The 19,209-nt window shown below is 37.1% G+C and overlaps 1 protein-coding gene across 2 annotated transcripts in view; it reads right to left on the reverse strand.

Moving 5' to 3' along the window:
- dpyd (dihydropyrimidine dehydrogenase) overlaps positions 1-19,209 on the reverse strand; it is a 412,417-nt gene that overhangs the window by 335,492 nt on the left and 57,716 nt on the right. For both annotated transcript variants that reach the window (XM_002933799.5, XM_018093615.2), the window contains exon 3: positions 4,541-4,623. In XM_002933799.5, the coding sequence (XP_002933845.2) occupies positions 4,541-4,623 (83 nt within the window). The remainder of the gene's footprint in view (positions 1-4,540; positions 4,624-19,209) is intronic.

The raw sequence follows: 19,209 nt of genomic DNA on the forward strand, positions 1-19,209 counted from the left end.
TTACCGCAACTTTTTTAGCCACGTAAATGTCAGACATTCATGAAAATGAGTTTATTTGACTTTAAAAAAATGAGAATAAGAGATTTTGTAAATCTGCCTTTACTGCAAAAACAATAGGGTAATCTACCACATACAGCCTCTATACTGCCTCTACTGCAAAAACAATAGGGCAATCTACCACATACAGCCTCTATACTGCCTCTACTGCAAAAACCATACGGCAACTATGGTCCAACATATCACAGAGGTATTAAGAATCAGCTGATAATTGTGCATGTTGCTGTATGTGGTAGATTACCCTATTGTTTTTGCAGTGTCACTTTTATTTTATCTTACAGCAGAATTTCAATTTGTTTGGCTATACCTTTGGAATATATTCCATAATACCAAATAAAATAATTCAGGATCAAACTGTATCCTATCATCCTCAGTGGTTAGCCATAAATCAGGTAGAAGTACTTAGTTCTGCTTTTTACAGAAAGGAGGCTTATAACATTGTATAGTGAAAGAAAATCTCTTAAACCTCAGTGATCCAACCCACAGTTGGTGATATTCTCAAAGGAAACAAAATCATATTTTACTTTATCTCAAAATAAAATTATAATTCTGACATGAACCTGGAAATTATTTATGTTATCTAGAATATTATACATGAAAACCCATGTAAGCTTGGATAAGCTCATAAGCTTTGGTAAACTTGCTAAAACCGAGTCAGTATACAAATATCCTGTCAAAATATGGCAGTTTATAAAATACATCTCATACACACAGTTTTTCTAAAATAAGCCATTCAAAGCTATGTATGGTTCATTTGATTTAGAGGTCACATGTTTATATATAAATTAGGGGATGATCTACAGGAATGGAAATTTGCAAACAGCAATGTGCAGAATTGTAATACTGTTTATAACAAGGGTTTTGTCGCCAAAGTAAAATAAATAAATAAAAAAGTGTATATAAATATATAAAAACAGAAGGTGTCCAGTTATCATTAGCGCAATGGGTGGTTATAGACAATTTATTTTAGTGGTTGCCATGAAGCTGAATATTTAAGATATTTGAGGTCAGCCTTTACATAATATTTTTTTCCCCTCAAACTTAACCAATAGGTCTCCCCATATGAAAGTTAGGGTTCATCCTCCGATAAATAAACCCCTACAAATCCAAAACAAGATCATAGAGAGCAGGAGATTTTGTTTTTATTGAATATTTTTGCTATTTTTACTAAAGTGTTGGGTGTGTGTGTTTTTCTTTGGATCTGAGATGGCAAACATCATAATTATATATGGGAAAGTAAAAACATTCTACTCCTAAAAAATGGAGGAAGAAAAATTATTTTTTAAAACACCTTATTGTCTTTATTTTGTCTTTTATCTATACTTTGGAAGTTAGATTTTTATGTTCAGATTCCATATTTAGACATTTAATGATAGTCATCTTGACATTTGAAGATTTTTTTGTATATGATAGGAGTGTACTTGAAATGCAATCATGTTAATACTTTCTCCTGATTTTACTAATCACTTGGATTGTGCTACCTGAACGTGATACAGTCTGCAGCATGTGTTTTGAGTACCCTTAAACTTCTACTATTTAATGGTTTTTCAGTTCTAAAAAAAGAAAGAAAGAAAAAATATTCTAGTGGAAAAGACTTTATTTAGCCTCATTGTTCTACTGAACACAATTAATAAGTTATATCTCAATTAATAGTGAAGCAGTGCAGTGAATGTCAGTAAGGGCTGTGGTGCAAGTAGCAGTTCTATATATAGTTTGTCACTGGAGTGATTAATAACTCTGTGGGTGGGTGAAGAAACACTCAGGGCATTATGTAATGAACTACATAAACTGAATAAAAATTTCAAAATAAGAATACAAATGTGTATTTCACAATGCATTGATGTTCATAATGCATAATGTTCATTGAGCAGATTATTGCATTGCAAATTGTGTAGTGCACAGTGAATGTAATAAAATGTCTTAATGAAAAAGCAGTTACTGTGCGGTGCCAAATGTTAAGCATCCCGAGTGATTGTAATCGCTTACCTGATACCCCTGACAGTGCTCCTGTTAATAGAAAATTGCACCGGCCTGGGGTACATAAAAGTGAGTGATCCCCCTCTTCCTTTCTTCGTTTTTAAAATCCCAAAAAAAGTATGAATGATTTCTGTTGTGATATGTAACTATAATGTAGGCTTTTCAGATGTGTAGGCCTGCATAGAATACCGATAGTTCCATATAACACAGTAGCCAACAGGCTTTAATAAAAAAACAAAAAAACAAAAACAAACAATAGACAGCAGACATTGTAGACAGTTATTTATTTACAATAAACACCAATCAATGGGCTTGGCATTGGTTCATACCCAACAATACACCACAGATACTGTACCACCAAGAACCTGCTTTAATCTTACTCCCACCATCTAAGTGGGGGAGTTTACGCTAGATCATTATAAAGGAATATGGGAGGGATCATCAGTTGCATGCAAAGGTTGTTTGATGTTTGATTGGTTCAGGTTACCCAAGAAATACGGTTGCACAAGGACTGTTGGGGAGGATCTCTTCTAGAACTTTAAAAAAGTGCCTAGACACATAATATCCCATTGAAGTTAGTCATTTTGACCAAAGGCCCACGGGATCTAAACTTCAAGGATTGCAGTTTGAATTTGCCTTTGTTGAACATTACTGTCTAAATAAAGCTAAAAATTAAGTGTTATAACCGTTTTGTTCATTGTAGGACTGTAGCATTGTGTGTATTGTTTAGAATTGTTTGTCTGTAGTCATTTTGTTAAGTAAAGTATCACTTGTGTTATAGACCATAGTGTGTGGGTGTTTATTTCCTCGACACTCACAGGCTGGTGCAGTTTTTTTGCTACAGGAGCACCAGTCCAGGGTATCACGCAAACAATTACAATCAATGGGGGTGCCTAACATTTGGTAACCCCCCCAGTGACTGATCCTTTGCTTCTCTTTTAAGACCAACTTGACATAGTTTTTAACTGCTTTTTCATTAATTCATTTTATTACATTCACTGTTGCAAACATCAAATGACGCAATCTTTTTTCAGTTGTTTTTTGAGTCGCAAGGTGGTCACAAAGTATAGTTTGATTTTGTGCAAAGGAAAAATTTATGCTCTTTAAGCTCTTTTAGGCAGGGCCTCATTTACCTCCTGTATTGGTTAGTGGCTTCTTTTTATATAAATCTGTATGTTCAGTGTATAAACCCATTTATTGTACAGTGCTGTGGAATATGGTAGCACATTATAAATACATGGTAATAACAATTCCAAGCAAGTTGTTGCCTACTAATTGAGCTTCACATCATCTGGGCAACCAAATGCACACCCATAATATGTGTCATTACCAGGGTCGGACTGGAGGGTGCAGGGCCCGGAACTTTTCCCGGTGTCCCGGTGGCCTAGTACGACCCTGGTCATTACCCAAAACGAATGTGAGGTAGGCCTTTTGAAAATCTCATACATTATGATTAACAAAAAAAAGTTAACAGTTATACACAATACATACATATGATAATTACCACATTAACACTAACTTGTTAATATTTCTTTTTTATATATTTCTTTTTTAATACTCTCTTTATAACCTAAAATCTGTTAGCGTTGGGAACTTTGTGGGGGTCATTTTTAAACATATGTGCAAGTTTTCCCCTAAGCGCTTAAATATTGCACTGCTTTGGCCATCTTTCTCTAATGATAGACATATAATGCAAGGTTTTGCATTGGGGGGTCACTTGTCTCACTGGAGATAAGAACAGTGACAGCAGTACAACCATGTTTGTAAGAGAAACAAAACTACATGTTTAAATAGATCCACATGAGATGTTCCATCTGTGGAGGGCAATCTAAACAGATTGGTGGTCTTGGCATCTACTGTATGTAACAGCTGAGATTTAGTGAAGATAATTTAAAGGTGATGCATGTGAGGGCTTAACATATTCATTGTGCTTATACAAATAAGTTTTTTCTTCTTGATTGAGGGTCCTTTTATCTTTTGCATCTTTTTTAACATATAAGAAATGAAAGCTGTGAAATTCACTTCCAGAAAAGGTCATAATTTCAGATGCTGCATATATTTTCAAGAAAAGGGTGTAGGCATTCAAAGCAAGTTAGAATATATAAGGTTACTCATACTAATGAATATTGTGTTAATCCAAGGACCAGATTGTCCATTTTGCAGTGGGGAAGGATTTGCAATTCGGGGGAGGGGGGTGCAGTGGAGAGAAAGACAGAATAAATAACATTTTAATTCATCTGCCTATTGCACGCTTTGGAAACAAGAGATACAATAAACATTTTTAAGAAACAAATTACACATTTACATTTCTGCCAAGAACCAATGCTAAACATTTATGCATGTATAGAAGAAAGAAAAGCCCCCGAGGGTAGTTGCACCAGTGACAAATTAATACCTTCTAGGATGGAGCAGAATTTCAGCTAAGAACTCATTTGTGCACCAAATAATAAAAGATGACTTTTGTTTTACTGCTTAAATGACTGTTACTATGGAGATTCTGACTTACCTCATTGCTTCTCGCAATGCTCCTCGTTCACCAAGAGTTGTATGTTTGATGTCATCAAAATTGTTTTCTAGTTTTTCACATTTCTACGGAGATGGAATGAAAAATGCATAAGAATCCATTTATCAATGTTGCGTCCAATGTGCATGCATTATATATATATATATATATATATATATATATATATACACATACACACACACATATAGACACATGGTTAGTTCTTTACAGCACTTTGCAGAGGTTTCAACAAAGTGTGTGTTATGGATTAAAATAAAACCTCAAACCTTTCTCAAGGTACCAGAACAAACAGTGTATCACCCCCACTAAAAAATGGCTGCAAGAATTAATTGAACTAAACCATGGCAATATGTAAATAATAGTTCAGTGTAAAAAGTTAAACCAAACAAAAGCCTGTACAATATTTACACACATAAATATACACACATATATTTATTTATTATATATATATATATAGATATACAGTATATACATACAAAAGAACCGAGTGCCACACACACAGGGACTTAAAGAAAAGGAAAATGTGTTTATTGAAAAAGATCCAATGTTTCAAGCACCAACAGTGCTCTTCTTCAGGGACAAACCCACAAAGAAGAGCACTGTTAGTTCTCGAAACGTTGGATCTTTTTTTTAATAAACACTTTTGCTTTTCTTTGAGTCACTGTGTGTGTAGCACCTAGGGCCAGCACCTAGGTCAGTTGTCCTCTTGAAGGTGTGCTCTGATTTTTCTAGTATCCGCTACACACAGGTCTTATAGGTAAGTAAACAGTTACCGGCTTGCCTCTAATAAAGGATTTTACTTACCTTTAAGTCATGTGTGAAGCGGATCCTACTTTTTGATATATGTATTGTATATAGGTTGTAAATTGACATTATCTAGGAATTACATTTTGGATTAAATGGATTACATCTCATTTGCTCTTAAGAAATCAAAAATGAAAAGTGGAGAGAAATACTGTAGAGTACTTTCCAGCAGGGATAAATGAGAGTGGGCCATGCATTGCGACAATGGAGCAAGATATTATGCATTGAATATAGAAGTATTTTAGAGAAATGCTTTGAATACATTTTTTGTGATCAAAGTCTTTGTGAAGAAGTACCAACCAAATTTGCGAACGCTATTTTATGCCCTATGAAATGAGAAATAGACTCTCCTGAGCATCAGTATGATGTGACAAGTCTTTGATAACTAAGGAATAAGGATTCAGTGTACTGCGTGCATCTTAAACAGCAGAAATCACCTTAACAACTTGGCCTATGAACGGTAATCCTTCAAGAACCTCTATTGTGAAAAACCAAAGCAGGTGCTATTCCCTGGCTCATTTTATTCCTCTCTAAGGTTCTTTTAAGAAATACAAATCTTGGGTGGATTACATCTGTCTTATGCGTACGTGGCTTTAAATATATAGAAGGCTGTGTTGTTAAAAATGGATTTTGCAAATTGCAGTAAGGATTTCAGATTTGTCTCCCAATTAAAATGAACTGATCTAAAAGGTGTTCAATATTTATCCAATGCATTTTAGAACATTTTAAAAGCCTATTTTGCTTAAAATGAACTTGAAGGAAAAGTGAAAAGTCCACTAAGGTATTTTAACCTCCAATAATAGAATGCAGCCTTTCATTTTCTGGCCCCAGGCTTTATAGTGATTAATTAACAGTAAGCACGTACATTTTTTAAAAACTAGGGGTGGTTATACAAATATAATCAAAGTCACAGACTTCACTCAGATCTTTTTTAATGAAGCATTTGAATGTTTTTATTTCAAAAAAGGTGGATAGATTACGATGTTAAGTCCAGAAAATACCAATTTGCTCAATAAAAATAAATTAATACTATGTGATAAAAAGGAGTTCTGCCAATGACTTTGGTTTGGCAAAGGAAAGGAAAGTACAGTGCATACATTTGCATAGTTTATTAACCATGACTTAAATTAAGGATACAGTAAAAATATGGCAAAAAAGAAAAAAGTTTGAATGCAAAAGCAGCGTTAAGTCAAAGCCATAAGCAGTTTGGAAGACAGTTACACAAAAGACCATAAAGCTGGCCATACACGTGGCGATCTAACGATGTTTTGTGCGACCATCGGATGCACGAAACAGCGTCAGATCCGCCACACACAGTCAGGGCTGAAACAGCAGATAAGGAGGTAGAAACAATAGGATTTCTACCTCCTTCTGCCGATTCAGCCCTGATGGCAGATTTTGGTCAGGCGCCTTCTATGGCGCCCGATCAAAATTTTCTAACCTGGCCGATCGGCGAGTCGTCCGATATCAGCAGCTTCCTGCGATATCGGTCGACTCGCCAACATGCCATACACGCACCGAATATCGTACGAAACGAGGTTTTGTACGATAGTATCGGTGCGTGTATGGCCAGCTTAAGAGTTACTGAACAACCAATAAGCCCAAGGTGCAACACAGGGCACGCAGTGAAAGAAGTTCCGAATGGAATGCCTGTGTGCTTGAATTTTAGCATGTTTGTTGTATTTTTGTTTGTTTGTCCCTGAGGAGATTCATCAAAACATAATATATATATTATATTATATATATATATATATATATATATAATAGACACTAGATTTGCCCATGAGCAGTAACCAATAACAACCAATTAGATTAGCTTAAAAGTTAAACAATGATTTAAAATATCAATCCAGATCTTTAGACGCTAACTTATAAAGCAGCTCACTACTTCTTCTGTGGGTGCGTCCCTCTCCGAACCCTGCACTTAACCCTTTAAGTGCCACAGGATGTAGAATCTGCATCCTGTGTATAAAAGTACCTAAGTGCCACAGGACATAGATTCTACGTCCTGCTGCATTTTTGGGTTTGGGAGCGGAGGAGCAGCTTTTAAAGCCGCTCCTACGCTCCCTGCTCGTTCCCCAGCCCCTAGACAAAGAGCAGAGGCGGGGAACGAGTGGCCCCTGGGGAGCGATTGCCCAAGGGCACCATAGGCAAAAGCCAGACACGTAGATTCTACATGCCTGACTTTTCCTGCTCTCCCCCTTCCTTCCTTCCTCCCCTCCCCCTTCCCTTCCTGCACCGCCCCTCACTGATCCAACTGCGTCTCTCCTGTGTCCCTCCTGAGATCTCCAGCTTCTTGACCCCAGGTTAGTGTCATATACACACACAATCACACACTTATTACACTAATACACATTTATACTTACACACAAAGTTTTTTTGGGGGGTTTGGGGGTTTCACACATTCACAGCACTCACACTTACTTGCACACTCACACACATAAAACACATTTTGCCTAGTGTACACACACACTTCAACACTTAAGTAATTGTATTTTTTTGTTTATTGCATCATTTTTATTATTGCCTGAAAAAATGGTTTATTGTCATTGCGGATAGCATATTCGCTAACCGCACTGAGCAATACCTTTTGTGTATTATTTTGGTGCATTTTTAGCCATTTTATTGCATTTTCAGTTATGCATAGTCGTTGCTCGCTTGACTTTGTCTGTAAATCTGATTTGCCCAAGCCAAAATACTCAAACTGTTATTCTGACTGCAGATATTACTAGGCAAAAAAAACAAACATTGATTTTAGTGATTTTTTTGGATTTTAGCAATTTTATTGCATTTCACTGCATTTCACATTGTTCTTCGTTACTTGTCTTTGCACGCGGACATTTTGTCTGCTGTATTTCAATTTGGCTTCCTCTGTACACCACATAGGGCCTGATTCACTAAAGTGCGATAAAACGTGCACTATTTTTATTGTGCGCTAAAACTTTTACCGCGTCTTAATTTTGGCGATTTTTCGCACAATTCACTATAAGCATACTTGTTGCCCGTGACTATTATTTTTTGACGCTTGTATAAATTTTTGGATGTGCGGTGAATTTTTGTGTGGCGAATTTTTTCATATGTTTTGCCATTGACGGATTGTTTTGCGAAACGCATGAAAAAATCCTCCGCGAAAAAATTCAACACACGTCCAAAAATTCGCTGCGAATCCATGCCTGGCGAAACATTTCATCACTTGTAGCCAAATATAAATAGTCGCGCAAATGAACACACGCCATGTTAGCCATACACGCCAATACGCGGAAAATTACTGTATTAAAAATGAACATTTCGCTGCAAACTGGCGGCTGCGTCACTCTGGGGGAAACACAGACTTGAATAAATAACACTGCAAAGTCCATATTTTATTGCAAAAAGCTCATTTACTGTACTTTTCTATAATTATCGCCTGCCTGTAGTAGGTGTTAATTTTGAGTAAAATTGAGTAAAAAGACACAGACTTGAATAAATAACACTGTAAGTCCATATTTTATTGCAAAAAACTCATTTACTGTACTTTTCTATAATTATCGCCTGCCTGTAGTAGGTGTTAATTTTGAGTAAAATTGAGTAAAAAGACACAGACTTGAATAAATAACACTGTAAGTCCATATTTTATTGCAAAAAACTCATTTACTGCACTTTTCTATAATTTTTCGCCTGCCTGTAGTAGGTGTTAATTTTCGCATAGCCGAATGCGATATTTAGCGCGCAAAAGTTATAGTGAATCATGCGATCGTATTCTTTTCAGCGCGGAAATTAACGCATGCGGTAAAGCTAGCGCGAGAAATAACCCATGCGAAAATGGCGATTTATCACACGCGATAATACTATGGTGAATCGCGCGCAAATTATCGCGTCTTTTTTACCGCAAAAAAGCGTGCGATAATTTTTATCGCACTTTAGTGAATCAGGCCCATAGTTTGGTAAATCTATGTACTTTGGGCATCAAACAGTTCAGTAGACCCCTGGCGTTCATGACTGATGACAATTTATAACTTAACGTCTTTGCCTTTTTTTTTTTTTTTTTTTTAAAGGTTCCGCCTACTCATATTTTGTCATCTAATTCACATGGTGCAGAATGTTTTTTTTTTTTTTTTTTTACTTGATTTTGGCATCCAGAAAGACTGCTAAGTTGGGAAGAGTTAACAGAAAGTTTACATTCCAGTTCTTTCCTAACTTTACTACAAAATATTTTCTTGGTAACATGAGAAAACTTTTTCATGGGGTCTATAACACAAAAGGAGACTCATAAAAACACATTGGAGACAAATTCAAAACTAACTGGCAGAAATTATACCTGGAGCTCAGTAAGGAGGGATTGGCACCTCCCACTATACCTTAGAATAAGGTCATAGCTCCCATTGAATAAACATGCAGGTTTTCCTGCTTGTAATTGCCTTGTTGTGCCAGTAAATTACATATTTCTAACGCAGTGGAGACAAACATCACCAGTGATGTTACCCATAACAACTAACCAGATCTTTGCTTTTGTTTTCTAACTTGTAGGTGACCGTTCATATCTAATTGCTGATTGAATGCTATGGGCAACATTACTGGTTATATTTGTCTCCAATGTTAATAAAAACTCCCCAATGTGTTATGGTTGCTGCCTCAAAACTGACATTCAATATCCAGAAACATTATGTTGTGTGGTAGCTCCCCTACATGTCTGGCAAGTCCTCACCATGTACCATAACAATTTGCAGAACTCTCCTGAAGGTGCACTTTACTTTAACACCAAATATGGAAATGGATTGAAATCTTTACATTGAAACTGGTTGTGCAGATACTATTGGTCTGAGGCCTGCAACCAGTGTCACTGGTGTCACTGTACATATAGCAGTATTATGAACAGCTTATGACCAACATTGAAGTACAAATTTGTAAAAAGAAAATATAGTTTTGGATTCTTAAAGATTAATGGGCCAGTATGTCAGTTAATTAAAAAAAATATTTGTAACTCAATAAACCAAATAAAATAGCATTAACACTAAAAGACAATCAGTAATATTTGACTGTATTTTGCAGACATGTACAATTCTCCTTAAAGTTCCTTTACTAGATATATTCTGGGTTTATAGAACAAATAATGCCACTATAACAGTTTAGATGGCAATATATTTTCATAGGGATAATTATTAAGGGAATACACAAAGTACATTGTTTGATTTATTTACAATAATCAGACACAGTCCAAGGGCTGTGAGTTAACGGTCTTCAGGAGAGTCATTTGTGCACATTTCAGGATAAATTTTCCAAGTTCAGTGTTAAAACTGTAATGGAAAAAATCGTATTCAATATTAGCAAGGGTAAAATTGTAAACCATCCAAATATTCATATGTGAATTTCATTTAGACTTAGTGGTTGCTCTAGCAGCTGGCATGTAAGCCACCAGTTAATGGAATCTTGAAACAACAGACCAGAATCTAATTAAACTGAATTACATGCCAAACAAAAATGATTAAAAACAGATTAATAAACAATTGCCCAAATTCTGAAGAATTCATTCTGTTTCTCCTAAGCCTCATTTCCAAAGCTGGTTTATTTTAAGAAAAAGGGAGAAAGGAAAGCTGTGTTCTTTAGATACACCGTTTGTGAAATACTTGATGAATCATTTCAAATTGGCAAAAGGTCCTGATAAAAAAAACATGAATTTAATATTTTCAATTCCCTTCCAGTGTGATTTTTATTTTGGCTCTATTCCAGCAAACTAAAAATATATGTTATTAGCCTGTTCCAAATCTTGTGTTGCTAGGATGAAGAGAGCACATCACCACCCGCTACAAAAGATTGAATGGAAGAGTGTTATTTCAACTGAGCAAAGGAATCAAGAAACCACACGCTTCCTGCAATGTGTTCTTATTATATTTTACCCAAGGCATCCTGAAAGGAAGACATTCACTAGAGCACGAACATCTTTTTATATCTGAAGAAAATGCCTTGATTTGACTAATAATGTGAATAATATTTTATTGTATACTGAGGCCCGGGAAAAAAAGCAAACACTATTTTAGAGTTTATTGAGCCTTGTAGTTATGCAATGTGAAACTAGTACATGCCTAATGGAAAGATAGCATTTCTACTTTAAACATAATTATATTTTCGGGTGTACTTGTACTCTATTATTTTGTGCACCAGTTTGACCAATGTTTGTTCCTGTTTATATCTGTTTTTTTTATCAACTTTCTTAATATTCATGAAGATAAACATCAGTCTGTACCTTTGAAGAAAATATTATGGCAGGTTTTCTGTATCTCTTCTAATATTGGTCTAGATTCTATTCGAGAAGAGAAACTGTCTGCCAATTCAATTTTAGATTTTTCCATAGACTTCAATGGGGACAAACAAGAAGATAGTGTAAGTTTTTATCAGCTAACAGAATTTGGCCTATTGTGCCAAAACTTATACTGGATACTACTGACACATTTCTTATTATCTTTTAATGGGGAGATACCAAGAGTTTGGTAGTGATTAATGTTCTGTAGGAAAGAGGAAGCTCTTTGGCTACCTGTGTCTCAGGTGAAGGTCCAATAAGCCTGGGATCAGAACAGGCCCCAGTAAAGCCATATTGCCCCAGAGATAATTACCTACTTTGGTGTAGGGGACAGGGACCCCGTGAACGAGGATCAGTTAACATACCATCTGCATTGTGAGTATATCTGACTTAACCCTGCATCATTCATTTGTCTCTGACAATAAACCTGTCTATAGTTCAACTACAAGAACCTTCTGGTGTCCATCTTTGCTAAATTGAACTACACACAGCTACAGTTGTAGTTACACTACACCCTTGCTCTGCAGGTCTCTTCCATATAGCGAAGGCCCATCCTGTCTAAGAGAGACGTATGTACCCCATGCTCTAAACCAGTGCTGTCCAACATCTGCAGTGCCGAGGACCGGAATTTCTCTCGCATACTTGGTGCAGGGCTGCTAATGGAAGCCAGTTTTGACCACTCCTCCACTTTTAAATGACACCCACTTCAAACCACCACATTTTATCACAATGGTGGTAGTGCAGCAAATACCCAAAAGCTTGGTCCTCACTGCAGGGTTTTCAACCATCATTCATATGTGAAAGAATGATATTATGTCATATTAAGACATACCCTTAAATCCATATGCCTTCTCCTCCCCTGTGGATAGCACAGCAACCCCCAGTACATAATTACACACCTTAGGGACCATTAAATGGCTATTTCCAACTGTTAAACTCCCAGAACAAACCCCTGCCAGGTTCACCTCCCACAGGCAGCATAGGATAAGCAGAGTTTTGCACACACAGATAGCATAGGGCAGGCAGAGTGCTACCTGTCTGTTCCATACTCTGTCTACCTTATGCTGCCTGTGTGTGTACCAGACTCTGCCCTACCCTGCCTGTGTGTGCCATACTCTGCCAGCCCTATGCTGCTTGTGTGTGCCATACTCTGCCTGTCCTATGCTGCCTGTGTGTGCCATACTATGCCCTACCCTGCCTGTGTGTGCTATACTCTGCCTGTCCTATGCTGCCAGCCCTATGCTGCCTGTGTGTGCCATACTCTGCCTGCCCTATGCTGCCTGTGTGTGCCATACTCTGCCTGTCCTATGCTGCCTGTGTGCCATACTGTGCCTGCCCTACCCTGCCTGTGTATGCCATACCCTCCCTGCCCTATGCTGCCTGTGTGTGCCATACCCTCCCTGCCCTATGCTGCTTTTGTGCCATACTCTGCCTATGCTATGCTGCCTACACACATGCAGCATAGGCCAGGCAGTACCTATGATGTCTGAGGTGTCAACAGGGAACAATGTGGGGATTACAGTCTGAGCCTGAGGTGTGAACCATGCAGTGGGTGAACAATGCAGAGATTATTTCAGGTTACTCACACCAATGTAGGGGATCTCAGGCTTGTAAAGGTATTATTTGACTGGTCTACTGTGATCTAAAGTTTCTGTATGTAGCCCACTTTATGATTAGATGTGGCACTACCTGCTGGTGTTTCTCTATTTGGCGCTTCCAGGAGTCCTGAGCCCCGCTTACTATGGGGGAACAGCTATTACTTTGTTCTTTGGCGTGCCTCCACCCAGGATAGGGATAGTGTGAACTATAGCCCCCCTCCTGGGACCTTGATGTTATGCTCCTGTTTAAGGGGATCCCAGCACCCCTGGTACCTTGCCCCCTTCCTGGGGTAGTTGCTTACCAGGCAGGCGAATCCTCCAGGAGTGATACACACACACACTGATGTAATGCTGAACAAGTGTTGTGTTTATTTGCAGAGTGGTAGACAGCTTTGGCACACAGGATACAGATTATGTCAGGATACTTTCTCTGGGCTTTGGATGTCCCCCTCTCTTGGGATACCGGCCACACTCCAGCCAAATGACCCTCCCTCTGAGGTTCCCTCCGGTACTCACGCCGGGATACCCTCTCTAGGGCTACCCCCGGTACTCACGCCGAGCAGACACCCCCTGGAGACCTCACCCCGGAAATGTCGACCAGCTATCCCCCAGATTAGGCACACTCCTATTCCTAGCTCTTGTATCCCTGACTCCAGCTATCAGTGCTGGGAGATCTTAATCTCATCTGTCTCCTGGTGGGGCCAAGCTGCCCAGCTAAATAATCCTGTCTACCACTCCTAGAATGGTCTATAACACACATCTAACTCACTAGACCCAGCCTGTCACTATCCTCTAGCCAGAGGGGTCCCAGGCAGGAAGACCTGCAGGCACATGGCTGCACAGCTTTATATACTGTGTGCACCCTGTGGCCTAACTATTGAACTGCAGGGAAGCTAACTCCCTGTTAACCCTTATAGTGCCAACCACCCAAGGTGTCCCACTACTAAAGTGTTACCCTCCCTGGGGCCTATCCTGGGGGCAACCACCCTAGGGGACCCAGATTTTGGAGATCCCTACATGTACAAAAAAAATGCCACAGGTTCGTCTTGTTTCTGTATTTGGAAATAATCCATAGAAAACCAGCATAGAATGTATGACTAAACTATTTGTTACCCTGCCTTACATGTTTTTGTAGGTAGATGAATAATGATTGATATGAGGATTATTTTCTCACACAGCAGTGTGTTCCAGTTACTATGGTAACAGTAGCCTGGCAATAGCCCTAATTACTAGCTACAGATATATTCAGAGCCCCAATGGAGCCCCCTCTATATTTTAAGTAAAATAAATATTAGAATAAACTTAAAAATCAATAATTGAAACACCTAGCATAGGTAAGAGCACAGGAGGGAGAATCAATTACAAAAACAGGTGGTGATATTTATAAATGTTTGTGTTTTTCACTTACTCCAGAAATTTAGTGTAAGTGTAATTTAGTGATGAGCTAAACTACCCTATTTTGCTTTATTAAAAAAAATTAAAATTAAACTTAATGGACATATTTCACTGCTTTTTTCTTGTGCCAAATGCATTGGAGTCAGAGAGCATTTTTTATAGCGCCAAATGCATTGGAGTCAAATGAGGTTATTCAAAAACAAAAAAAACATGCCAAAATTGTGCAGAATTATGAAATATTTTACCACTCACACATTTTTCTGCAAATCTGGTGAAAAAATGTGCTCATCCCTATGCAGAAGTTTAAATAGTGGTAGACAGAGGTGAAAATAGTACTGCAAGTTATCAAGGTGTGAAATGCACAAAGATGTGTATATTTGGAAGCTACACCATGATTCCACCATACCTCAGAATAAAATCAATAGGACAAGTTAAGGCTGAGAAGTGTTTGAGTACAAAGTGGTATTGAAACCAATTCAACTTCATGCCAGATTTTATACAGCTTTGCAAATGAAGGCAAGTTTCACAAGATCCACAGAATGCTAATAAATACTCATTCAGCAATAATCATTCTTGATCAAAACCATCACAGATTTATATGTTTTTCTTTTTTATTTGGTACAGGTATGGGATCTGTTACCTGGAAACCTGTTATCCAGAAAGCTCTGAATTACAGAAAGGCCATCTCCCATAGACTCCTTTTTAATCAAACAATTTCAAATAAAAAAAAATTACCTTTTTTAAGTAAAAATAAAACAGAACCTTGTACTTGATCCTAACAATGATAATTCATCCTAACTAGAGGCAAAACTATCTCATTGGGTTTAATTAACTTTTAAATGATTTTTTTGGGAGACATAAGGTATGGAGATCCAAATTACAGATCCCTTATCCAGAAAATCTCACTAGTAGGATATGTCTCTCAGCAGGTAATGTGATTTGAATGAGGTTTTAAGCTGTTTAAGATAAAACTCAAATTATTTTAGAGATCCACACAATTTTTGCAGTGGAACTCAGAAACACTTTTATTTAATGTCACATTCACAATAGTTGAACTACTTTTCTGCTGTGCATGCATATCCTGCTTAGTAGTGATGAGGGTCCATTTCAATTCACCAATAAATAAAAAAATGTAGAAAAATGTAAAAACTTCGACATTTTTCCAAAATTGGAGTGCATAGGACAGCAACATTACATTACATTTAGCTGTGCAATAGCATGTGCATTGGTGGACCTTGTTAGAGAATCTACTTTACAGTATGGTACAAGTGTTCTTCATAGAAAAAAAAAGCTTTACTTCCATGTTACCAATTTCTTCCAAACACTGTGTCTGGACAACTCATAGATTAGTTCATGTGGAAAGCAAGGGGTGCATAATAATGATATTTCTTCTGCATTTTCTCCGGAAAAACAGTTGTTTTATTGGCAAAAAAATACAAAACAATGGGGTTCTACCTCTTACAAGGGATTCAAAGTAGTGTTATTTTCTTACAAAAATGGTGAACCAAAATTGTGTTCTTGTAAACAGCAGACCACTAGAGAGTTTGAATGGAGTGCGCTGTCAACAAAATTGGTGCACAAACAGCTCCCCATCTTCTGGTCGTGTTAGGTGATCTTTTTAGTGTCAGTTACACTGCACATGCTTGGTGAGATCTAGACTCTAGGAAACCATTAACATGTTAACAAAGTGAGGTTATGTTTTTAATAGAAGTTTATATTACAGCACTGATTATTAATTGATGTTCATGCACAACATAGGCTCAGAACAGCAACTTTATTGCACACAGGTGCTCAAGTGAATGGTAAAATGAGGTGAGTAATTATATGCAATAGTAACAAGTAGTGATGGGTGAAAAAATTCATCAGGTATCGATTCACGGCAAATTTCCACATTTCACCGATTTTGCGAAATGGGCGACAAAATTTTAAGCGGAAAAATTCGCTGCCGTCAAAAGAATTGTCACGTCAAGAAGCATTGTCTCGCTCGTAAAAAGAATTGTTACATGTTAAAGAATTGTTGCGCGTTAAAGAATTGTCGTGCATCATTTTTATTTTGACGCGTAACATTTTCGGCAAATCAAAACGGGTGAGATTCACTCATCACTAGTAACAAGTCCTTCTGTTGGCTTCACAGGAAAGGATTTGCAACAAAGAAGAAGTGTATAGTCCCAGAGTAAACTGGTAGGCAAGTAGTGGAGATGTATCTCTCTCTCTCTCTGTATTTTAAGGAAGCATAAATGAGACAGAAGGATAGCAGGGGTAGGCTGGGTCAAACCCAAGAGACAGTCAAATCCTAACAATCAAGAACAAAGGTCAGGAACACAGATGTCAGGTCACAGGAGCTGAGCCTAAGTTACTCAATAAGAAAGAAAAAGAAAATGGGAAGCTACTAAGGGCATCTCTGTAGGCACAATCTGCACTGCTACAAAGCTGTGGTGGCCTATGGCTGGCACAGAACCTCAAGACAGACGGTGGAGCAGATCTATCTTTTTCTCTATGTGTTTTAAGGCATGAGGTAAGTACAAGCATCTTTGTACTGGTAAAATGTATACATGGACACAAAAAGATTTTTATTATGTTAATATTTTGGTCTTGTAGCAGGTATTAAAAAGGTCTCTCTATGAAGGCAAAGGTTGGTATGATTACAATAACTATATTTTCACAAAAAACAAGGGTGAACATTCTCCTTATTTCTAACTATAGTAGGACATAGGAAATTCAGTTAGGACAGACACCAATCAGACCAAGTGCCTAGTCATATCTGTTTATGTATTGTTCATTTTAATGAAGTAAAAAAAGTGTTCAGGTTGCCTGTTATATAGATATATAAATATATATATATATATATATATCTATATATATATATATATCTATATATATATATATATATATATATATATATATATAAAAAAATCGGCACTCACCAATATAAGGGCAAAGGCTGGGTGCTAACCAAAGTAATGCGTTGATAGTATGCTGAAATAAACCACTGACTTGATGGACGTTATAGCTGTGAGTGCTTTCTATTTTTGGCTTTGATTATAGATATATATATATATATATATATATATATATACACCCCCCCCCCAATATTCTTCCAGCGCCAGAAGTAAACAAAGCACAAAATATATAATCACCTGTACAGCAAATTTGTGCACAATTTTCTAGGTCCTCCGTCATCCTAGAAGAACCATAACATCCATGATATTGAAATCTTTCTAATAAAATAAAAACAATTTTGGTTGCATATTGCCGTTTGCTTAGTAATTGTCAAATCCATAAAATGGTTTGTTTATTCAAGCATAAACATGAAACACTGTCATTGTGAAATTAGATGTAAGAAGCCGGATTTTAAAACACTGCTGGTACTTTGTAATAATGCTTGGCACTGCATGAACTCACAAAGCTAAACAATCATTCTTAATAGCCATATCTTTAAATCTGCATTAAAAAATACATAAATAATAATAAATGAATGAATGCTCCAAACAGAATTGAATATTGGCAATTAAACAGTCTGGTTGATTATTATAATGGAACTCTAACTGTGGTTTCTAATCAGTACTAATAAACTTAGTTTTCCTCTGTACTCAAAACCATTTACATGAAAATGTTATACTTGTTAAAGGCACTTTGTACTAGCTGTGAGCATGGGAGAACCTAGAGGAACATGGGTTCATTAAACATTTGGTGCAGGGCCCCCTTACTGCCTGAAGCATCCAATGACCATTGCATTTCCTAAATCCAAAAACTTTCAACCATATATCTCCGTTCATAAATGCAATGATCTGAAATGATCAGTGTTCTTGATTGTGTGCATGTTGGGCCTACTACAGCCTAATTGGCAGCTGCCCTGCATAGGGTAGCTGTATAGAAACTATAGAAACTTCTGTTATCTAGCACTATTGGTGACAACAAATTAATTAGTAGAACACTTTTGCTAAAGCATGAGCTGTACAGATTTGTGTTGTAGGAACTGAAACATTAAATAATTAATACATAAATAATGAGGCTGATCTAGTTATGAGTTATTCCCAGGATCAAAAGGACTGATCATTGCCTAGGGCATCCATCCCTCTTAGCCCGGTACTGATGGAGAATATACTTCTATACCCCTCAGCTTCCTATTTAATGGTTGGTGTAATGTGCATGGACAATTATACCTTGTTCATATTAATATGACAGGTGCAAAAGCACTAAATCCACATTCGTGTGAATACAGGTATAGGATCTGTTATCTGTAAACCCGTTATCTAGAAAGTTCTGAATTATGGAAAGGCCATCTCCCATAAACTCCATTTTAAACAAATTATTCTAATTTTTAGAAATGGTTTTTCTTTTTCTCTGTAATAATAAAACAGTACCTTGTACTTGATCCAATCTAAGAAATAATTAATCTTTATTGGATGGAAAACAATCCTATTGGGTTTATTTAATGTTTAAATTATTTTTTTAGTAAACTTAAAGCATGCAGATCCAAACTACAGAAAGATCCCTTATCCAGAAGACCCTAGGTCCCAAGTATTCTGGATAAACAATCCCATATTTGTATATGCAACTGGTATTTTGTGCCATGCATA

This window comes from Xenopus tropicalis, chromosome 4, assembly GCF_000004195.4.
Source record: "Xenopus tropicalis strain Nigerian chromosome 4, UCB_Xtro_10.0, whole genome shotgun sequence".
NCBI lineage: Eukaryota > Metazoa > Chordata > Amphibia > Anura > Pipidae > Xenopus > Xenopus tropicalis.